The 23,931-nt window shown below is 36.5% G+C and overlaps 1 protein-coding gene across 3 annotated transcripts; it reads left to right on the top strand.

Moving 5' to 3' along the window:
- Positions 1 to 3,169: 3,169 nt before the first annotated feature.
- GUF1 (GTP binding elongation factor GUF1) lies at positions 3,170 to 23,918 on the top strand. Of its 3 annotated transcripts, XR_010606096.1 has the most exons (18): positions 3,170 to 3,577; positions 4,603 to 4,714; positions 6,292 to 6,440; positions 6,648 to 6,728; positions 7,936 to 8,013; positions 8,254 to 8,337; positions 8,835 to 8,899; positions 9,905 to 10,108; positions 11,657 to 11,796; positions 13,067 to 13,190; positions 13,570 to 13,702; positions 15,218 to 15,361; positions 16,381 to 16,514; positions 19,506 to 19,607; positions 21,576 to 21,695; positions 22,602 to 22,638; positions 23,026 to 23,228; positions 23,620 to 23,707. XR_010606096.1 is itself a non-coding variant. In XM_065633353.1 (17 exons), exons 1-17 carry the CDS (start codon positions 3,440 to 3,442, stop codon positions 23,755 to 23,757), a joined length of 1,983 nt encoding a protein of 660 aa, XP_065489425.1. In that variant the 5' UTR covers positions 3,170 to 3,439; the 3' UTR covers positions 23,758 to 23,918. The 3 variants fall into 3 exon arrangements, 2 of the variants coding, with proteins under 2 accessions (XP_065489425.1, XP_065489426.1); XM_065633353.1 differs by lacking the exon at positions 23,026 to 23,228 and having other exon boundaries at positions 23,620 to 23,918; XM_065633354.1 differs by lacking the exons at positions 6,648 to 6,728; positions 23,026 to 23,228 and having other exon boundaries at positions 23,620 to 23,918.
- Positions 23,919 to 23,931: the final 13 nt, after the last annotated feature.

The following is a 23,931-nucleotide window of genomic DNA, read 5'->3' as shown; positions in this document are numbered from 1 at the left end:
CCCAACCTCAGGGAATTTAGCCTGGCTTACAAAGAGATTAAGGGAGGCCTACGGATCAGGTAAGAATTTACACAGGACAGAAACTTTCATGATGGTCTTTTAAGTCTTGGCAACGGGCAGCTGATAAGCGAGTAATTCAGAACAGAAATAAATCCACTTTTTTAAAGATTTAAAACTTGGCAGCTCTTAAGAGTCATCGTCCCATGTGAAAAAAGATTCTGCATCACTGACAGCCTTCTAAATCAAGACTCCTTGCTTTTTATTAATAATCATATTCTAGTGCAAAGAAGAATTCAATCCAGAAAGTCTTAAAAAATCTATTACACACATGTGAATCATAAAGGGCATCTTCCATTTTTTGGTCTTTCTGTCCAGATACATAAGACACTTTTTCAGTGTTTCAAAATGTCTAGACTGAATTTTAGTTCAAGGTCATACCTCCTGTAAGAAAACGTACATTATTAAATATATGCTTTATCTATTCAGCATGCTATAATAGATCACTTACAAAATATCCTCGAAAATTTGGAACATTCCTGTAAAACTAATTTGATAATACAAGGGTGAAAACACACTTTAAAATGCCATGTTTCTATGCAGAAGATATTTCATTAGAAATAAAACTCATCTCATCATTAATCTCTACTGTTCAAGCATTTTTGTTAATATGTAGTTTGTTAAAATGATGCAACCTGTTAAATATGTTTGAACTATTTTGTAAACACAAATGCTAACAGAATGTAAACAAAAGCTAACAGAAATCTATCTAATATTCATTAAGCCTTCTCAATAAAATCTTAAAATAGGCAATTTTCCATTAGACTGGTAAACTCAGGCAAAGCTGCTAATCACAGTCTGTATACTGAGAATTTATAACAATGTGGGGGAGAGGAAGGGAATTAAATATTCTTGATCACTGCTTATTAAAATATGTTGGAATTATGAACCCAGGGAAGTAAACAGAATATAGTTCTAAAATACTGGCATTCTAGCAAGTAGAATATAGAAGATGTCTTAGCAACAAAGTTTCCACTACAAAGAAAATTAGCAATTCTTCTGTTTTGTATTTCATTATATACTCTTTTTCTTCTGCAGGCCATGGCCTAGGAACATGGAATTGGGCATCACTTACAGAAAAAAGGAAACATTCTGTTTTTTTCTTCTTATTATACAGACTATAATAATCTCAGGCGTTTTCTTTCACAGACTAAATCACCGCTCTTTCACTCTGTTTCTGCTGTTGCTTTTGAAGATTAGACAGGAAGATTCTACATACCTTTTCTGCTCTATTTTTAAGGCAAGAAATACATATGTGTCTTCTATTATGTCAGCTTGGCTACAACTGAAATGTTAGACCATCATCACAAGAAAGTGCCAAGAAATGAAAGTTTAAGCTGCATTTTCAAGCCAAATTGGAGAAGAGCTTGACATATTACAGTAACGTGAGCTTTCAAAGTCAAGGAAAGGCTCCAAAACAGAAACCCACCATCAGCCTGAAGCAAAATACTAACTGCAGCCACTGCTGTCCCTTTGGACCGTGCTCCTTTCATCGTAACTTTGGTTAAGAAAGGTCTAGAGCAGACACAATGGCAACGTGGACATCACACCTGGCATTTTTTGATTGTAAAAGAAAAAAAAAAGGGAAAAAAAGGGAGAAAAGGAAAAAAAGGTAAATAAGGGGAAAAAAAGAGATAAAAAGGAAAAGGATTTGCTAGTTTTTGTCCTCCCAAGAACAATAAGGGCTTGTCAAACTCAGATAATCTGAGGAAAACTGGATAACTCATATCCTGGCTAAGAAACAGGCAGACCAGGTTAGTTAACAGAGCTGTCTGTACAGGCAACTCACTCTGCCATGCAGACACATATTTAGAAGATGACTGTTGGGGACCTGTCCTATAATATGTTTAGTTTAGGAGTTCCAAGGCTGAAATTCATTAACCTTGGGTTTGGGTTGGATTTTTTTTCAGGGTAAATTTTGTCCTTTTAATTCAGTTCATTACTATGCAATGTAAAGTCTGTGAATTTGGCTTGGGAGAACAGATTTTACAGAAAGGGGAAATTTCTGCTAATGTTATATTAATGGAGTCACTCCTTTTCAGCATCTGCTGGCAGCAGCGCTTCTCAGTGACAGGAAGGGGTTTTGTCACGGATAGACCATTTCCACAGTAACTACTTGCAGAGAATACAAATCTGTGATTTCATTTAACCATGCTTGTGTAACAGAAATCCTCACAAATGAGATAAAGTAGACCACCCACCTCACCACCCACTTTTTTTTTTTTTTTTTATACCACCATGGAATCTTGTTCTATTTCTACATTTCCACAGTCTCACAGTGCTACCAAAAATTGCTTCCAAACGAGGTGCATTGCTGATGGAACAGCAAGTGGTACACTGCCTGCTGTGTTTCACAGACACCACGGATCACCGATCTGCTCAGCCTTGTGCATGCATACGTCTATAGATTAGACTGGCAAAATTTACCTGCATTTTATCAGCTCACATTTTACTATTGGGGAAATGTTTCTTTACCTTTTATATTATTCACTGCATTATGGTATGCCATTCCGTTCTGTGCAACTGTCACACTTAGGGAAGTTTAGCAGATGACTGCAGAATGCTCACTTGTACAGTTCTGTCAGTTTATGGAAACACGTACAGCATGTCAAGCAGGGAGCACGTTTGTTTTTATTGAACACAACTGCCAGGAAATAACACAGAGCACTGACTGATATGCAATTATGACAGAATTACATTGTCTGCAACTCAAATGATTATTGATATGACGTTTAATGTTGCGTCCAGGTGTAGCCATAAGATGACACTTGGGAATCAGAAAAGAAATTCACACTCACATTTTGTTTTCACATTTTCAGTCACGAATCTGTAAGTATTTGAATTCACCATTTTACGTGGTTTGCTTCCATGTTGCTAATGATGGGTACATTTAATTTATCCTCATTATACCTAATGGCTTTTGAAGTACATGAAACTTTAATTGTGCGCATACATCCATCACATTTTGACACATAAATGGATCACCTGGAAATTCATGGTTTTGGTACTGATTTGCTGCCCTGTAAGTGCTTCAACGCTTGTTATTCTGCTGGACTGGACAACCTCCCCACCGCGGAGCTCTGACCACTTCCGCCCTTGCGCGGGAGCGCTTCCGGCGCGTGAGGTGCTGCGTTTCACGGGGCGACTGCTCGTGTGCGCCTCGTGCCGTGGGAGTTCCCTCTCCTCCCGCGCGGGCGGCGGGTTGCTAGGCGACCCTGCGGCGGGATCGCGCGGGGAGCGCGGGAAGGGAAGAGGGGAGGGCGCCGTTGAGGGGCCGTTAGGGCCGCCCCGCGGTGAGGGGAGCGGAAGCGGGAGGCGATGGGGGCCGAGGCTGCCGAGCGCCCGTCCGCACAGTGAGCGGGTGACCTCAGCCCCGAGCACCATGGCTCTCGTCGGCAGGACGGCGACGTGGTGGGCCCGGCTGCGGAGCCCTCGCCCCGCTGCCGCCCCGCTCTGCCTTCCGCCCTGGCGGCCCGCGGGGCTGGCGGCGGGCGGGCGGCTGTACAGCTCCCGCGGCAGGGTGAGTCCGCGGGGTGCCCGGGAGGGGCGGGTGCGGGGAGTCGTTTCGCCTGCTCGCGGTTGGGCCGCAGGCAGTCCCCAGAGGCGGCGGTCAGGTGCGTGGGAGGTGGCCTCGCCGGACGGGCGGTGTCGCCCTGGAGTGGCCATGTCTCGCCGCAGGGGTGTTTGCGTCCCGTTGGCAGGAGGAGGACGTGCGGTTCCAAACTGAGGCATCCTGCCAGGGACACTGCAGATAGTGCTGCTTAATGCTGTGTATTGATGCTAGCAAAGAACTCCGAGGCTGCTTTTCTGCCTGGCCCGGAGCTGCTTGCATAGCTTGTGAGATGAGCTTTGTGTATCTCTTAACATTGGTGACCAGAGATTTTCAGTGTTGCTGATTGCTGTTAGAGGTCTCTGATGAGGTTCCTGATGCTGAAAGCTTTGAAAAGCAAAGAAGCCACTTCTTCAGAGTGTCATATTACTTGGAATGAGTAGTAATAACACAAGAAGTTTTTTACTGTTGGACCTTGCTGTGTGTGAACCACGGAAGCTGGGCTACTCTTCTGTTTTTTTTTTTTTAATTTAGCCAAAACACGTGTTACCTCTAGCTTCCTTTCCCAGAAAGTCTGCTTGTCCTTATGATAAGGTCACTGTTACCTGAGCTGCTGGGTAATGTATTCTTGTCAAGCTTGTGAAGAATAATGTCCTTAACTGTCCCCTGAATCCAGCTTTCTTAATCATTAGGTTTAGTAGTTTAACAAACTTGAAACTGTTTTAAGTTTTCCAACTCCCTATATTCATAAGAACATACTACCTTTCACAACACTTTCCAGCATACTTAGTGATTATTCAGAGTAATAAATACATACATGTGTATGACTAAAATGAAATGCTAGCATTTTAAACAGTGATGACAATTTAATTTTTTTATCTCTAGTCACTATGTCTCTTGCAGAGAAAAGAGTTAATTATTTTTTAAAATTATTTTTATCTATTATACACAGAGACTGTAACCATGGTTTATGAAGATAAATATCTGTTTTTCAGGAAAAATTAGATATGTCAATGTATCCTGTTGAAAGCATCAGAAACTTCAGTATTATAGCTCATGTAGATCATGGCAAAAGTACACTGGCAGACAGATTGTTGGAAATTACAGGTAAGTGTTCTAATTATGCTACCTTCTCTTGACACATAAGATGAAGTTTAAGTTTCTGTAGCTTTGATTATTACTAAAATGTCTAATACCTTTGCTCTTCTAGTAGCAGGTTGCTTATGCTTTTAGGCTGCCAGTTGTGTAGTGTTACGGATGTGAATATGATGGACTTTTTGATTGCAATCTGCCTACAAGTAGGGATAAGGAAGCGTGTAATTCACTCAAGCAAGTATATATTTTAGAGAGAGACTGAAAAGGGGTGTACTTCCTTGGACAAGATGGTACTCCTTTCATTCCTGACCAATCATCCATTAGACCAGTGCACAGCAAATTCATGATGTCTACTGCTGCTGTTTGGGGTGGAGAGAAGGAGACTGTCATGACCTAGGAGTTCTGCCAGAGTAGTTTTCAAAAGTGTTATTTAAACAGAGAGGAACTTCAGCTGCTTTTGCTTAGATGAAGGTAAAGATAGGTCTGCTTGTGAGCAAGCCATAAGCAACTGCCTTTCATGGTGGTGAGGCTCGCTGGTACCAAACTTGATATGATGCTGCATAGTAAGTTTTAGAAATGTACAGCCCTGTGTTGGTTTAGATTTAGTGTGTAGAATAATTTCTAGTAATTCAGTGTAAATTCCATGGATTATACTATATGGACTTGCTTTTTCCTTCACTCTAAGTATTGGTGAAGTTGGCTACTTTCATCTTCAGCAGTATTTATTTTGTGCTCACAGGAGTGCTGCTTGGACTTCAGTGTTTTTATTTCTGTGTTATTGTTGAGGATCAGGAAAACTTTCCCCCTTTAAAGTGAAAGCGAGAAACTGAAGTGCTAAAGGGTATTCGTAACTATAAGTGACTCTGAAACTAGGGTTTCCTTGGAAGAGAGAGACAGGAGTTGTCTTAGAAGGTTCTCTAAGGTGAGCTGTAAAGCGATTGTTCTGTCTCCCAAGAGGAGACTAATTTCAGGGCACATCTTAAATTGCTACTCAGAAATACTCTTTGGAAGGATCTTGCTTTTTTTACTTAAGGGGTGCTGTGGTGGATGCACTCAACAGGTGAGCAAAACAAAACCTGGGAGACAAGCTTTTGATCAAAGTTATTCTTTAGAGTTACCTCCTGTGTGTCACTAGGAGCAATTTTACCTGATGGAGTTTTGAATGGGGGTCTGTCAAGCTCTGTGATAATGCTCTTTTTGTACTTGAGTTTGGCACTGGTTGGAGCCATGGGCTATAGAGCTGCTCTCCAGTGATAAGAGGTGAAGTTTCTCTAAAGATCAAAATTATTTAGCAGTGAATGGAATCCTTACTACTTCTTAATTTCTGATTTAGACTTACAAGATGTTCTGTATCCTGCTTATTCAGTAAAGTATTTTATATAACTTCATATGTAAAAAATTATTTAACAAACATTGAGTTGAAGCATAATTTTATTTTTAAATTAAAATCTAAATTTAACTTAAAAAAAATGGAAAAGCTTCATTTGCAGCTGCAAGTCCCATGTTCTCCTGGTTAATGGCATTTTCAAGAATTATTTATTTTGAGAGCTAATGTACTAAATGAGGTAATAAAACCTTTTTTGTCTTAGGAACAATTGCTAAGACTGACTATAATAAACAAGTGCTGGATAAACTGCAAGTGGAACGCGAAAGAGGAATTACAGTTAAAGCACAATCTGCATCTCTCTTTTACAATCATGAAGGAGTTAACTACCTCTTAAATCTTATTGACACACCGGTAAGTTAAGTATAAACAGTCTTTAAATCATAGGAAGCTAAATGTATTTATATTTAAAAGTAGGAGATTTATGGCTTCTTGTCTTTATTAAATTTCTTTTTTTTTAAGAGTTATAAACAGATACACAAATTAAAACATCATAGTATAGAAATCTTTGCAAAAGATTCTAGAAGTAGCTGAAATTGTAAACATTTATTTTCTCCACAGGGCCATGTAGATTTCAGCTATGAAGTGTCACGATCACTGTCTGCCTGTCAAGGTGTCATACTTGTAGTGGATGCAAATGAGGTGGAGTTCTCAATTCTTATTTTCTACTTAGAATTTCAGCAATTTCTTTAAGCAAGCTACAGAGATGAATAAGTTTGTTTTGTTTTTTTTAATTTTTCCATCAGTGTTTTTGCGTCTCATCTATCCACATAAAAGTACTATATTATGTTGCAAAAGAAGAGTAATGGGAGTTTTAAAAAAATTCTAGAGACAAATACTTGTGTGTTGATAGATAGATACTGCAGTTCCCTGATAAAGCAATAAAAGCATAGCATTAATAAGAATCAGATTCTACTTTTTTACAGTGTATGAACTTTGCAAATATCAGTCTGGAGAACTTTTGGCTATAGTGCAAATACCCAGTTGAGTACCTTCAGTTTCTTCTTGGAAAGCTTAATGATCAGTTCAGCCAACCACATTGTTAGTTATAAATAATTGCTTTTGTGGTTTTGATTGTCTGTAATATAGATACTGGCCACATTAAAGCTAAAGGACACTATAAGCCAAACATGAATAAATTTATTCTGGAAACTTGAGAAGTTTTGTATCTACTAGATCAAGGGTGTTAAACTCATTTTCACGGGGCGGGGTGGGCATCAGCCTCGTGGCTGCCTTCGAAGGGCTGAGTGTAATTTTAGGACTGTATAAATGTAACTATTCCTACATTTCAAAGAAATGCATATAGAAACCTTATACTTTGTTTTCTTTTCTGAATATAACTGTAAGGTAAGTTGAAGGTATGTTCCTGCCCTCTTGAGTAACTACAGTTTTATTACCATGATAAATATCCCTTTGTCTTACTCTATTTGTGAATAGTTTGTTGTGGACAAATAATCTATGTTTGAAGGTACCTATTATGATCTTGGCTATTCAGAAATAAATAGCATACGCAAAAATACTTACATGGTGCATAGCATATGCATAATACTGTGTTATATATAAATAATTCCATGTAAGTGATCACACATAGAACATTATTAGTTTGTTTACTTATATTCAGATTATGAGAAATGCTAATTAGGAATGTTGTTTTGTTTCTCAGCAATGTTTATAATTAATAACTTTTACTTCTTTTCCATCCCTCAAATGAAGGAGTGGTTAGAATAGCGAAGTAATCTTATATTGTATACTATGCCTAGGGAAAAAAAACAAACCAAAACAAAAAAACAACAACACACCTAAAATGAAGAAGGTTCCATGTTAAATTTTTTTAATGCTTATTTTCCAGGGTATTCAGGCTCAGACGGTGGCAAACTTCTACCTTGCTTTTGAAGCACAGCTTACAATAATTCCTGTCATAAATAAGGTAATAAAGGCTTTAGAGTTTCATATTAAATACTTGGGTTGTTTAAATGTATAGAAGATTTATAAGAAATGTATCCTTAAATAGAAATATATAATGAAGAAATAGCTAGAATATAATAAGAACTTTGTGTTCTACTTATAAATACAGTAAGGATCCTTGGCTTGTATATTTGGAAACAACAGTGCTGGATCGTGTGGAAGATGTGATTGCCTGTATATTTAGCAGTTTGTTGTTCTTCAGATTGACTTGAAGAATGCAGACCCTGAAAGAGTTGAAAAACAAATTGAGAAGCTGTTTGATATCCCTGCAGATGAATGTGTAAGGGTAAGATCACTTGAAATTTTATAGCATGGCTGATGTTATGTCTGTATCTACTTTGTAGCTAATGAAAGACTTGTACACATAGTTAATCAACAGGGTGTCATCTGTCTGTCTCTCTTTGTCTGACATACATGAATTTCTTTAAAGACTGTACCCTGGAAAACAGGAGTGGAGAACTCCCTTCTCAGTTAAAAATTCTAGTATGTCTTGATGAATGGCATCAGATAGATTTTTAAATTATTTCTCATTGTGGGTCCATAAGTTGTTTTCATTTTTACCATAACAATAATTGCCATTCAGTAGAGGAAAAAAGGTAACAGAATAATTTATAATCAAATAAGCATCGCAGAGTAATAGCATTCTAAAGTGTGCTTCAGAATGCTTTTATGAGTAGTAGTATTTGTGGCCACCAAAACTGTCTAAGTAAATGTGACACTTTCATAGATACTTTGTGAGTGTAAGACACACGTCCTATAAAATTGTCGTTGGACTTGTTTTAGATTTCTGCTAAACAAGGAACAAATGTTGAAAAAGTTCTTCAAAAGGTCATTGAGAAGATTCCGCCGTAAGTCTGTATTTAACTATGAAACCTTTAAGTTTAATTAGGAAACCATGAGTTGCATGTGTGCAGTATTGGCAGTAGTTTTGCGCCTAACATTCATCTGATTTAAAGTCAATCCTTTCTAAAGAGAGGTGAGACAAATCTAATGTCGAAACTGGTTAAGTCAATTCCAAATTGCAAATCAGAAAAAATGACACCAGATTAGAGAGACTTTTTATAAAATGACTGTGTGAATATTAGCTGAAGAGACTTCTTTATTCTTAAGAAGTGGGAGAGGAAAATTAGTTCAGTCTGAAATGAAAGAGATGAACCACTGAAGGTGATACTTTTATGACAGTTAATGTAGCTTCCATGAGACTCAGTGTTTGAGGATGTGTGCTGTTACTCCCTTTGAACATTGCATTGTTAAAATGATAAAGGTAATTGATATCCACTGTGTTTAGAGTTTCATATCCTGAACCCAACCTTTAAAATATACCTTTATGTAAGAACTTGATGACAAAGCTGCTAAATTACAGTTGTTTCAATGAGCATATTGGTTTTCATTCTTTTTTCCTATTATTAGCTAATAATTGTGGTCCTTATATTAGTTAATAATTATAGTTTAAAAAACTGCAATGGAAATCTGAGATCAGGTTTCTGTGAAAGATGGCAAAACCAAAATAACAGGGGACTTACATTTTTAAACTCAGCTGTTGGAATGTAACTGTTGAATTTTTCTTGTCCCACATAATACAATATTTTAAGCATCAGTGTCACCTGTTGTGAAATGAATATGATGGCTGTGCGTACTACTGTTGCACATGGAGGAAATAAAATGTCAAGATTTTTTGTATAATACATAGTGAAACACTAATTATGTCTCGTATGTGTTTACTGAAAATTACTTGATTGTTTTATCTATATTAATATATATCTGTATAAATATTTTGTGGTGAGGGTGCTTGCTCATTCAGTGTTCACTGAAATCACACTGCTTAATTTATTGTTTTAATTTTTTTGTGACAGACCTCAGTGTAATACTGCTGATCCATTGAAAGCCTTAGTATTTGACTCTACCTTTGACCACTACCGAGGTGTCATAGCTAACATTGCACTCTTTGGTGGGGAGATTCAGAAAGGGCATAAAATTGTGTCTGCACACACAAAGAAAAGATACGAAGTTAATGAAGTTGGAATTCTGACTCCAAATGAACAGCCAACGCATAAGCTGTAAGTAAAAATTTTTTACAGTGGAACAAATCGTAAATTGGTGTAAGGTACAAAATCTTGCATTACTTTGCTTTTTGTTTTGGTTGGTAACGACTGGGAGATGTTTTGGGTTTTTGTTCTTTGTTGGTGGGGTTTTTATGATTATTATTTATAATTTAATGCTCAATGTCAGTCTTTTTCATTTTGAGCATGCTGAGGCAGGAGCTTTTGGGAACTGCTTTTTGGGCACTGCTAGAGGGAGGATGCCATTCTATAGTACATGGAATATCTGGACAGCTAGTATTTTAAGACTAGCATTTGATATTCTTATTCAGCTGTCCAATTTATTTCTAGGAACTACCTTGTTTGAGAGTGGAAGGGAATAGGGCTTCATCTTAGTTATTGCTGCATCATATTTTGAGGGTGGAAAACTTAAAATCCATGAATGCAACAGCTTCCAGAAACTGGCTCCTCATGGCAGCAGTGGGAAGAAAATCAGGTACTTAGAATTAGTGGAAAAGCTTTATCAGTTTTCATCCAAGTATGTTAATAATTTTCTTGGGAGACTCTCAGTGAGACTACATACTGTGTGTGGTGGGTTGGACCCAACCAGCAACTAAGCACCCAACCAGCCACTTGCTCACTCCCTCAACCCCAGTGGGACTGGGGAGACAACTGGGAGAGAAAAAGTGAGGAAAGACTTGTGGGTCGAGATAAAGACAGTTTAATAAGTGACAGAAAAAGAAAAGAAATAAAAACAAGTGATGCAAAGGCAATCAGTTACCATGGCCCACAGGCAGACTGATACCCTGCTAGTCTGCAAGTAACCGCCACCTTGGGAAGACTACACTCCTTGTTTTTTATTGCCAAGCATGTTGTTATATGGCATGGAATAGCCGTTTGGTCAGTTTGGGTCCTCCGTCCTGGCTTTGTCAGCTCCCAGCCTCTTGCCTACCTCTAGCCTATTTGCTGAGGGAGCAGAGTGAGAAGCAGAGAAAGCATTCATGCTGTGCAAGCACTATTCAGCAATAGCTAAAACATTGATATGTTATCAACATGGTTTTAGGCGCGAATCTAAAGTGCAGCACCATACAGGTCTGTTCTGGAGAGAGTTAACTCCATTCCATCCAAAACCAGTACCCTCTGGTTTTATCTGCTGTGGGTTCCTCTCCTAACAGCATTATGTGATGATGGAATGCATTTGTCTTTTGTTGTTTCTGGCACAATTAGCATATGAAACTTGCTGTGCTGGTAGCTGGGAACTGTTTTGGTTCTGTCTTAGATGCCTAATAACTTCCCCCTAGCTCCAGTTTTCAAACAGAGAGTAGCACAGAATTCAAAATCCAGAACTATAAATTTACTGTTTAACAGAAATAGAGGTACTTGAGTCAACAGATAGTTTGTCCTTTGAGACAAAGCTCATAACTCAGAGGAGAAACAACTTAAATCTGGCTTATGGGCTTTTAGGGAGGGTGCTTTATTTGAATTTCTGACTGAGCTAAGTGGGAAAAATAGGGGAAATACTGATAACGCCAAGAAGCATGTCTCTATAATGCCAATTTTATTTAGATATGCTGGACAGGTGGGCTACGTGATTGCTGGAATGAAAGAAGTAACAGAAGCCCAAATAGGAGACACACTGTTTTTTTATAAACAGCCAGTGGAGCCTTTGCCTGGTTTTAAGTCAGCAAAGCCAATGGTTTTTGCAGGTGAGGAGTAAACTCATATGAAGTGGAATTACTTCTTTCAGGTAACAAGAATAAGAGAGCTATTAAGCTTTTAAAATAATGTTTGGATATGTTAAGAGTTGTGAGGATTAGAATTTTAGCAAAGTTAAGCTAAAGAGGAATGTCGTTTTTATAACTCTGTAATTTTCCCTGTGACTGGACAGGATTCATAACAGGTGCAGACTGGTTTTATCTGAATACAAGACCGGCATGTATTTTTAGCCATGTTTATGGCTCCTGATGACAGTAAACTCTTGCCGGCTGGAAAAGAAGGGTTGAGGCTTTAAAAAAGTGACTCGATTTTTGACAATGCTTAATTTAGATAATCGGGTTTCCATAATTATTGTGATTCTTTTTTCTTTTGCAAATTAGTAGCTGTTTCTTTCTCATTAAACATGGAAAAATGCTACAGCTAATATTCAGAATGATTCTGTAAAATATTTGACTTTTTAAGTTTATATAGTTCTCTTGAGCTATTTCCACCAGCTTCAGTTATCTACTACAAATACTATGGAAGATGCTTTTGAAAGAAAGAAATTCTGGAAATTACTTTCTAGACTTGTGAGGGGATGTGTAAAAACTCACTTGAACTGTTTCATGGAGATTAGGTGGTCTGTCAGTGAACGCAGGGAAGTGTAATCCTGTCAATAATGTTTTTTTGGATGCACATGTGTTAACTTCTTGCTGTAGAACAATCAACATTTTCTGAACACATGGTGATGTGAAAAGTGATACAGTAGAAACTCTTTCAGGTAGTAATTATACAGGCTGCTGCTTGAATTAATTTCAAAAAATATAGAAACATTTGCAACTTTGTTAGACGTGGCACTTTTTTTGCCAATCACTCTTACCTTTGAAGGAACATCTCAGTGAAATTTGTCTGCTTCTCCAGTGACGCATAAGCTAAATGTTTACACTGCAGCCCTGCAAAAGAGTGGTTATAGTCAATTGTGCATCTTCCACAACCATGAAGGATTGATGGGTACAGTGTCCCTACCATTACGGTTTGAACGTTAATTCCTGTTTTTTATGAGGTGATCTAAAACTTTATTAGATTTTAACTAATTTTTGGGGAGGAAAAGAAAAAAGAAAAAAAAATCCTCATATTGTTTTTCCACATTTTAAAATTGCACCAGAAGGTAAGCTATTTCTGATTTTATTAGTGTTCACTGTAAAAGGCATCTTTGAGAGCTAAGTACACACTAGATAAAGCTCTGTTATCACCTCAATTTTATCTAATATGTTTTGACAGGAATGTATCCTGTAGATCAAACAGAATATAATAATCTCAAAAGTGCTTTGGAAAGGCTGACATTGAATGACTCCAGTGTAACTGTTCATCGTGACAGTAGCCTTGCCTTAGGAGCTGGATGGAGGTGAGGCTTTTATACTGCTTTTGTTTTTAGAATGGTATGTAAATTGAGAATGCAAGTTTAAGTGAGTCAACTGAAGATTGAATTAAAAGGAATTAAATATTAGGAGCTTTACTTCAGGTTGATGCCACTTAAAGATCAAAACCATGTGTTTTTCTTACCTTCTGCATTTGTGCAGAGTATGCAATTTGTCGTGATTGATAGTATTTGTTCACAAAGACTTATACTGTTCACCTACGGGATCATTTGGAGATTGTTTGCTGTGCCTGATATTGCCAGACTACCAGTGTAAACAGGCTGAAGGAGGGAAAAAAAAAAAAGCCCGCTGTGAAATTCCAGGGGATATACAAATACTTTTACCAGCAGGGTATTTTTTTCCCAGGTTGGGTTTCCTTGGTCTTTTACACATGGAAGTTTTTAATCAACGTTTGGAGCAGGAGTATAACATGTCTGTTATTTTGACTGCACCTACAGTTCCATATAAAGCTGTTCTTTCCTCAGCAAAGTTGATAAAGGTACGTTAAATTTATTACAGCTTTATGTAAATAGCAGCTTAAAAGCCTCCCATAAGAAACATATACACTTTTTTAATGTAGACTAGTACTTAATTTTATGTTAAACATTAGAAGCACCAATATTTAACTTCAAACATTTTTAATGGATTTTTTTTAAGAATGTTAACTTTCCTTCCCTCTTCCACTTCAAGCACTCTCTTTTTTATGTCTTATACCTGTCCATGAAAATGGTAATAAAAGACACATTTCTTGCTGTATTCTTTCCAGTGCATACTGACTGGACTGAGGTTAAAGCAGGTGAAATAGTCTTTTGTAAGGTTTTATCAGTCAAAAAACATTAATGTTTTTAGGAATAGCTTGTAATGCTACTGTAGACCAGCAGGGGCTGCTGAAGATAAGTGAGTTTTTGATCACAGTGAAATAGGCATGTGCAAACTTCATTGATTGGGTGCAAAAAAATTACTGTGTTTGAGTTTGAGAGAGAGAGAGAGGTGGACTTAGGAGCACTTGCTGAAAGGAGGCTGCAAATAGTCTGGCTCATTATTGTCTAACATGTACCTCTAAACACTACAGAAAATCTGTGAATTCCAAACAGCTTGTTTAAGAAAGGTTGCTGTGCTTGCAAAGTGTAAGACTTTTTCTCTCCTGTTGTTTTGGTTTCTTCCTTACGTAGTGTAGCAGCTATGAATGAAGTAGTTGATACCTTTGGTTTGTAAGTGATTCTGGATTGGTGTGGGACACTCTTCAAGCAGTGCTGGAAGTTGGGTCATTTTTCAAGAATGCTGCCTTGTCAGTGGAAGTGATAGAATCATTTGCTTTGGAGCGTGGGGGAAGTTGTATCTACATGATAAGAAGCTTGATCTTCCTTTTGTTCTTACTTCAGAAGGACAACTCCAGCCTCTCTCGAGATGTTGGACTACAACAAATAGATGATGAAAGCACTTGTACAGGAATCAAAAGCTTGATTTCTAAGCCCACTTCAGCCTATAAGGGAGCCTGAACCCAAGATTCTATTTAGAGAAGAATGTCCCCATCACCAAACTGCAGAATACTTGAAGCAGGTCTTTTGGTGAAGCTGTGCTTTCCACCTAAAAGGGTTAGGATGGAGTAAGAAGGAAGATCCTTACTCTACAGTCAAAAGAGTGATGGAAGATGGACAGAAAAGCTTTTTTATTTCTTTTGATAATCCTAGATTGTAGTCCTAATTCTAAGTACTTCTGTTTAAAATTCAGTGGATAAAATGCTTAAAAAAACCCCATTTTCCCAGTGAAAGTAATTACTATAATCTTTCTATATAATAATATTTAAAGATATGCCAACCAGGGACTTCGGTATGTGATGTAGAAGTCTCTCTTAAAATTGTGTTTGGTATAAATTTGGCTTGCACAATTCACAAATCTTTCCAAGCAATTAAAATGTTTTTTAGCATTTTTTTCAATGCTGTTTTTGTCTCCTTTGCTATTTAGTCTGCTTATTTATAAAATTACAGTATCTGTTTTATTTGTTTGTTTTCAGGAGTATGGTAAAAAAGAGATTACTATTATCAACCCTGCTCAGTTTCCTGATAAACTTTCAGTATCTGAATATTTAGAGCCAACTGTTCTTGGTACTATTGTAACACCTCATGAATATATTGGGAAAATAATTTCTTTGTGTCAGGTTGGTATATAGTTTTAGTTTTGTCATTTGTATTTTTAAGCTTTTCATATCATACTTAAAGTGAAGATACTAGATAGTAAGGTATCAGTACTTAAATAGTATCTTTGACAATAATTATTAAAATATTTTTTTATTTCAAGAGTATTTAAACTTTTTATATGTAAAATTACTACTGAACTACAAAGTCCTTATAGTGAGAGTTAGTAATGAAGCTCAGTGACAATGAAGTACCTAGTCAAGCATCCTGCAGTAGACAAATTAATAGCTACTGCTGTTTTCCTGAAAGAATGAAACCAGCAGCAGGGAAATAAGACCTATTGTTTTTAGACGTATATTCATGGAAATACAATTTATGTCAGCACTTTACTTTTTATATGTGTTTTCAAAACTTCACTGGAGTACATTTATGATAGTGATGGCCAATCATGTTTCCCCAGGTGTATTTGGAATACTTTTAACTAAAAATGTTTTAACTGCCATGTATATTGTCTTTATCTAATTTCCTCACAATATTTTTCTTAGCTTTTAACATTTCAAAATACATAATACAAGAGAGTACAGTGCTTGTGTGTTAGTACAGTGGAGTATAAGATCTATTTAAAAGAATTCCTAAAATAACTTCAAGAACACCCTCCTGGCAGGAAAGAAGATGAGCCTGCGAGTCCTACTGTGTAATACCCCGATGTGTGCAAAATATCCAATTTCAGTGAGATTTTATGGACAAATAATTATACACTTAAAAGGTAGCAGTAAGCAGAAGCTCTTAAGGATTTCAGAAATTGAGCTTCTAGAGAGGATAGATTTGAATAATTTTTCTAGTGAAGTTACAACCACTTCATTTATGATGGTGCTGCAATTTATTCAGGGACTTGAGCAAACTACCAATAGGATAGTTACTTTGTGGCTTGAAGTACCGGAGTTCCCTTGTGCAATTGGATAGTTGTTTATATTAGTTTGGTTTGTATTTATTTGTAGAAAACTTCTGTCAAGGGGAACTGAAACAATTTTTATTTGTCTAGGATTGTAGGGCAGTCCAGAAGGATATGTTGTACATGGATGAACACAGGGTTATGCTAAAATATCTCTTTCCACTGAATGAAATTGTGGTGGATTTTTATGATGCTCTTAAGTCTCTGTCTTCAGGTTATGCAAGGTAAGTACCTCCTTTGTACCCCGCTGCCCTCCCCACCATCCTGAGGGAGCGAACAAAAAAAGATCAGAGGAGAAGATATGGAAAGGCACAAGTGAAGAATATTCTTTTATGGTGGTGCTGCATATCAAGTCTTACTTCATCTTTAATGAATTAGATTCACTGTGAAAACTATGGAAATACATCTGAAAAACACGAAAAGTGCATCAATACCTAATCATAATTTTCTTTGATGCATGTATTTTTCAGCTGTGACATATAGAGCGGCACTCGCTTGTCTGAAGTGACAATGGGCATTTCCTACCAAAGGAATAACTGAAAATTTACTTCTTACTCTATTATAGTCTCTTGGTGGAAAAGGCAAAACAACCAGATACTGATTCTTTAAAGCTAGTAAAAACAATTAACAAACTGTATATAAAACAAACAACACTTACTTGACTTACATGCTTTATTATGGGAATAAGGTACATCATCTGTATTTTGAGACAAAATGTTCTGCTATGGGTGGATTTTGTAAATTCAGAGGCTAGAACAATGCTCAGCTGCTTGTGAAGAGCCTTTGTGAGTTGAATGGAAGGGCAAATTTTGTGTGGCAGATGGGCTTGTGCCACAGGAGACTCGATAGCTCTTACAAACCTCGTATGTAGACATGTTAGTTAGATACATTGCATTTTAACAGAAACCATTACACTTGTTAGGTTGGTGCAAAAGTAATTGCATTTTTGGACTGTGAATTTTAAATAATTATAACCAGGCTCAAACACATCTTTATTAATCAAAATAGGAACCATTACAATCAACATATTTTTGCCAACAAGAAATAAGTTTGTTTATTCCTGTAGCTTAAAAATCCATACTTCAGGATTCGACGAACTCTTGGAAAGCATTTTCTGCATCCTGCTGGTTGTAGAAGTATTTTCTCTGCCAAAAGTTGTCAAGATGCTTGAAGAAGTGGTAGTTGGTTGGTGAGAGGTCAGGTGAATATGGCGGATGAGGCAAAACGTCGTAGCCCAATTCGTTCAACTTTTTTAGCGTTGGTTGCATGATGTGTGGTCGGGTGTTGTTGTGGAGAAGAATTGGACCCTTTCTATTGACGAGTGCCAGCTACAGGTGTTGCAGTTTTTGGTGTATCTCGTTGATTTGCTGAGCACACTCCTTAGATGTCATGGTTTTGCCGGGATTCCGAAAGCTGTAGTGCACCAGACCAGCGGCAGACCACCAAACAGTGACCATGACCTTTTTTGGTGCAAGTTTGGCTTTGGAAAGTGCTTTGGAGGTTCTTCTCAGTCCAACCACTCAGCTGGTTGTTGCCAGTTGTTGTATAAAATCCACTTTTCGTCGCATGTCAAATCTGATTGAGAAATGGACAACACTTCAAAACAGTGATTTTTTGGATTGTTGGTCAGCTCACGAGGCACCCACTGATCGAGCTTTTTCACCTTTGCAATTTGCTTCAAATGCCGAATGACCGTAGAATGGTCATTTGGCAACTTCTCGTCAGAGGATCAGCTTCGATGATTGCTCTCAGTTGGTCCTTGTCAACTTCCGATGGCTGGCCACTACGCTCCTCATCTTCAAGGCTCTCATCTCCTTTGTGAAACTTCTAGAACCACTGCACTGTACGTTCATTAGCAGTTCCTGAGCCAAATGTGGTGGTGTTGTGAGTTGTCTCCGCTGCTTTATGACCCATTTTGAACTCAAATAAGAAAATTGCTCAAATTTGCTTTTTGTCTAACATCATTTCCATAGCCTAAAATAAATATAAAATAAACAGCAAGTAATAAGTTAGTAGCAAAAAAACATAAAGCGAGAAAAGTGTGTTAAAATAGTGTATAACATAACCACATCTATTTAAAAATGTATTCCAATATCAAGCGGCACATTTCAACAATGCAAAAACAGCAGTTCTTTTTGCACCAACCTAATAATTACATTATTAATTTAATGAGCATAAAAATGAATTTCATTGAAGGAGTGAATTTGGTTTGAGTCCGTGTTTTCTTAAATATGCCTTATAAAGGTAAGATGAGATGTGTTTTGCCTGGGTTTTTGTATTTGAAGTAGAAGCATAACCAAAAGTAGGGAGGCAAGGACAGGTAACAGAAACAGAGGAATGGAGATTTTGAGATTATTTCTTGATTTTCATTTCCTAATTGACTCCCTAATGTTGCTTGTGTATTTAATGCTCTCAATAATCATACTTCTGTTATGTTAATCTATTCACATAACTATGGTTTATTTAAGCTAATTAAGATAGACGTACTTTCAAATACTCTCAGAGGATTTTTCCCCTCTCTGTTTTGATATTTCAGATCTGACCAGTTTAGTGGTATTTGTATTCTCCACACTTACACATTCATACAAGATAGATAGATACATACATACATATATCTCTCTGTCTCCTCCATTTTAAGATTTGTTTTGCAAACTGACACACAGACAGCAAGGCCCATACCGACCAAAGGAGAAATATGCTTTGGAAATGAAGAGGAAAACTTTGTTGTCAGAGGGAATAATAGGGGTCATATAAAAAGTCTGTTAAATGAGAGGATGAAAAGAAAACAATCCAGTGTTAGTGTTTGATTTGTGTGACATCAAGGATGTTTGCTGTTCAAAAGCTGTGTTGAAGGGTTCTGTTTCTGGAGCTTTAAGGATCTTCCAGCTGATAGAAATGTTTGAATAAACTCTTCAAGAGATTGCAGTAAGAATGTAGATTTTTTTTTTCTTTATTTATTCACCTGGCTCAATAGCTGGAAGACAGGATGATGCCTTCTGCTGCCTTGGAGATGAGATTTATTTGCAGTAAATTTCTAGTCCAGCCTTGCATAAGGGAAATGGACTGAGAAACCATGAAAACCTGTGCTCCTATTTTAATAAAAAGTTGGAGTCTTTTATTAAGAAATATGTCTAAAACTTATAAATTATGGAACAAAGAACGCAGAATATAATTTTTACAAAATCATCACTAATTTTTAACCTGCTTTCATTTAGTTTTGATTATGAAGATGCAGGATACCAGGCAGCAGACCTTATCAAAATGGATATTCTCCTAAATGGAAATCCAGTTGAAGAGCTGGCAACAATCATACACAAGTAAGTTGACTGGATTCTGTGTTCCAAAGAAATAAGACTTGCTATTAATATACAATGCAAATATATTTGTTATATATTATATAATGTGTATATATACATATATATGAAAACAGTATTGAGGATTTCACTACATCACCACTTTTGGAGATGATCTGAAAAAGAGGCACTTAAGTGCTAGGTAATAATGGTTTTTTGGTAATGTATGACAAGGAGGAGAAGGAAATGCAAAATGCCAGTCTTTTAAGGGGCTGAAAAAAATTAAATTTTGACCAGTCTAGGAGATGCCAGATGAATCGTTTATGGCACTTATTATTTACTACTGAAAAACATGAAAAAAATTATTTGATGTTCCAAATAATTAATATTCTATAGAAGTTTGTTGTTATCTTGTCTCCAGCCAGAATACCAGGAGAATGTAAATATTTACTGGATGTAATTACCTCAGATTTTTTTTTTCTAAAATGATTCACTTTCTAGAAGTTTCTCAGGAATAACTGGTTTTCAGGTGAGAATAGTGCCTTCCTGTTTCCAGCCTCTGCCCGTGCTTTCTTCTCAGAAAGTCTTTATAAGGCTCCCTTCTGTAACTTCAGCATCCCTTTCTAGTAATTCTGAGATCAGCTTTTTCAGGTTTTTCTTTTTGTGGTTTGTTTGGTTTTCCTTCTTAAAATACAAACTTGTAGTTGCTAAAAATTTGTATATTTTCATTTTTTTTTACATGACTGTGATCCCGAAATCCTTGGGAATGTCTTAACTTCAGAAGGTTGATGTAGGAAAATGAAACCCTTACTTTATCCAGAAAGATCCTGGGGCTGGAGTGGAATAACTCTTTCGTATACATTTGCTACTTACTGTGTTTTTCATAAATAAGCCGTGTTTAGCAATCTACCTGCATCTCCTTACTTTGAAATCATGGAAAATGGAGTGGCCGACCTTGCAAAAGTTACTTATTGCTAGAACATGTGTTTCTTGATCAATTTAGCTTGCACTCCAGAGCTGCTTCACTCACTGAAACTAATTATAGCTTTTCTTTTAGCTTTAGATTACAAATAAATTTTTCAACTTGTAGACAGCATTCATTCTACTCCTGCTTTGGTTATCCTGAGTCCTCTCACTGTAAATAGACTATGTATCTATATAACAATAATTATTCTGAATTACATTCATAGCGAAAGAATTACTGAGATTACTGTAAGATCAGTAGTAAGATAACCATTATTATTTGTCCTAATTATACAAATAAATATCTCTGTGTTCTAAAACGAATGCTTAATGAACATTACTTAAGTACTTCAACCTTAAGCCATTTGCTTTTTACAGGTAGCAAGGAATCATGTTGTTGCTACGTGAATACATGTAAAACTATTTTCAGCTGTATGTTGCTAAAATATATTTGCTAAATATGAATTTTTTTTCAATGGCTTATGAAAGTATCTGTTTAGTAGTTTCTTCAGCTCTTTTGTCATTTTCTCTTTCAAAAATATGAAGCATATGCAGATGCTAAATATAGTTGGATAATTTTTATTAGCAGATGACAAGAGTACATTAAAATGTTTTTGGTTTTTTTTCCTGCTTTATAAAAATCGATGTTTTAAAAGTATTTCTGTAATATGTAGATCTTCTGACCTGTCGAGCCTACAATCAATGAAAATCCTCCTTGACCACCTAGTTTAAAATTGCATTTGAAGCTGTGACAGTTTTCAAAATGGCTTCGGTGTGATAGATAATCAGGGTGCTTATCATAAATATTTTAAATTTATTTGAAGACCTTTTGTTAGTAAAATCTTATCACCTGTTTGTATGAAACAGGTAACATAGAGAGACCACTCAGATGTAAAATTATTCTCTGATCAGCTTATCTTTTGAGTTAAAAACCTTTACTAAAATCTTTCTATCAAACGATTTGTTCTATGGATATATTTTTGGGGTTGTATTAGTCTTCCTGAAAACGCTGGTAACTTTCTTTTTCAGTGATAAGGCGTATACTACTGGTAAACTTATTTGTGAACGTTTAAAAGATGCTATTCCTAGACAGTTGTTTGAAATAGCCATCCAGGCTGCTATTGGCAAGAAAATCATTGCAAGAGAAACGTAAGTGAAGCCCTTTTGTTTCCCTTTTTTTTCCCTTCCTTACTTTAAGCTACTTAAAATACGTACTTTCAATGTCTTACCTACTAGTTTTATACATTACAGTACCTGCAGTTTACTGTAAAGTCATATTTTTCTTGTGTATGCTACTGGACCTCTTGGGGAAACAAAACCAAAACATTTGAGCTGTGACTATGACTAAGGACTTTATATAAATTTAATTGAAAAAAAAGTATTTTTATTTTAAATAGCTTGTGGTCAGCATTGCGCTTAGTGCGTAGAGTATAACTTGCAAAACCCATGTGTCCACTTCCTGTTTGGCACTGGAAAAACTTTCTTACTGCTGAAAAAAACTAGCTAGTTGTGGAATAGCTTAACCTCTGGGAGAATCAGCAAAACAAAAAAAAAAAAAAAAAAAAGAAAATAACTGAACTGCTTTTCCAAAGGAAGTGTGTTGCAAACTGAACACACAACTATTTCTTAGCAGCACACGCTTCTTTTAGAGCAAACTGTTTCCTTGATGTTGTGTTTGTTGTTGCACTTTTGCTCCTTAAATAAGATTCAGGGTAGGGATCCAAGCAGAGGTGCTGTAAGAATTTGTGTGTACATACCTATATACACACTTAGGTAACACTGTGAATCATAGCAGAAATCCTAGATAAAAATGCAAGATTGTAATTTTTATGTACATATTGTACACCTTGAGGGATATTTCTAGAATTGAGAAATGTGAATTAAGTCTTCTGTTTAGAAGCTTGTTTTCTGTATACAAAATATAATGCATAATTCCAATGAGTTTTACCAAACCAGAAGAAAAGCAATGCTTAGTATTTTGACAACTTAGTATTTAGCTTCACATATAGGAGATGTTCTGATGTGTTGAAGTACATATATTATTTTATTTTACAGGCTGAAAGCTTACAGAAAAAATGTTGTGGCAAAATGTGTAGGTATTTTTTTCATTTTTTGATGTTTCTGATGTGTGTAAACCTAAGAGTCTTGCTAATGTGATAGGCCTATCTTTTCGTAGAAACCCAGCAAAGACACGTTCTGCTTGTGCTCCAACGTTTCACTGGGATATTAACAGATACTTTTTTTTTTTTTAAATTTTAAAATTCAACTCATATAACCTCTATTTGCAGTAAGAGTGGATCAGAAAGAGTAATGGCTTTTTCAAAATTACACACCTAGACTGAACTCAACAGAGCTGTGGCTGTGCTCACTCCCATCTCACCATTTTCTCATAGTTTTAGACATATAGTAAGTGTATGTGTGTGTGTACACACACATTTGTGTAACTTCATGTTTCCTGATTTTTTTTTTTTTTTTCCAGGTGTGATTTAAGAAACTATAAAAGTGCTTCTTTAGAGACTGGCTGTGATTAGACATTTACCTGCGTTTTCAGTAATACATCATGACAAGGCCTTAAATATGCAATAGTTGACTATGAACAAGACTGGACAAAGCTATAGGAAAAACGTGATGGCTCTTACTTGTCTTTAGCTCTCTGAAGCGAAGACGTTGGCAAAAAATTAAGCAAGTGTCCCTTTCTCACAACTATTATAGAATTCTTCTGCTAGGCGCATACATCAGATGGTGTTTGTTCAACATATAGAAAGATTCAGTTAACTTACCTAGATGTAAGCACCTAGTGCTAGTCAAGGTGCCCCAGTTGGATAGCCTATAGGTTGTGTCTAATGTCAGCCGTGCTTATGTAAATTTATATGTTTAGGTAACTCGGTTCAACCCTCAATGAACATGTTCTTTTTAACTATTGGCCTTTTGCGATAACTACATGGAGTATAAAACAATCTTTTGTCATAATATAACTAGCATTTCTGACTATTTGTAAGCGCTTGAGTTTAGTGTTGCTGAAATTTACTGTAGTTGCATTTAAGCTTACTAAAACGCTTTTTCATTTTCATAGTATGGTGGAGACATTACAAGAAGAATGAAGCTTTTAAAGCGGCAGGCAGAAGGGAAGAAGTTGATGAGAAAAATTGGCAATGTGGAAGTACCAAGAGATGCCTTTATACGTGTTTTGAAGAGACAAAATGACAAATAGAGATCAGTGACATGCAGGTGATTATTCTCTCAACTTTTTGTAGATAGTAGCATGATGAGCTAATGTATAATTTATCACTGTGAGAGGGAACATATTTGACTTTAAATGGTGTAAATTAACAATATGTGGGAACATAAATTGAAAGGACTATGTACTTAAAATGTACAGATACTT

The sequence above is a fragment of the Caloenas nicobarica genome, chromosome 4, assembly GCF_036013445.1.
Source record: "Caloenas nicobarica isolate bCalNic1 chromosome 4, bCalNic1.hap1, whole genome shotgun sequence".
Taxonomy (NCBI): domain Eukaryota; kingdom Metazoa; phylum Chordata; class Aves; order Columbiformes; family Columbidae; genus Caloenas; species Caloenas nicobarica.
The sequence above is the reverse complement of the archived record's forward strand: the minus strand, read 5'-3'. Positions and strand labels throughout refer to the sequence as shown.

What these genes read in the sequence shown, in the direction of transcription:
- GUF1 (XM_065633353.1), top strand. Translation starts at nt 3,440, where the DNA reads ATGGCTCTCGTCGGCAGGACGGCGACGTGGTGGGCCCGGCTGCGGAGC. An exon ending in AAATAATTTCTTTGTGTCAG is followed by an intron (nt 15,362 to 16,380) that starts GTTGGTATATAG and finishes TTATTTGTCTAG; the next exon opens with GATTGTAGGGCAGTCCAGAA. An exon ending in AAAATCATTGCAAGAGAAAC is followed by an intron (nt 21,696 to 22,601) that starts GTAAGTGAAGCC and finishes TTTATTTTACAG; the next exon opens with GCTGAAAGCTTACAGAAAAA.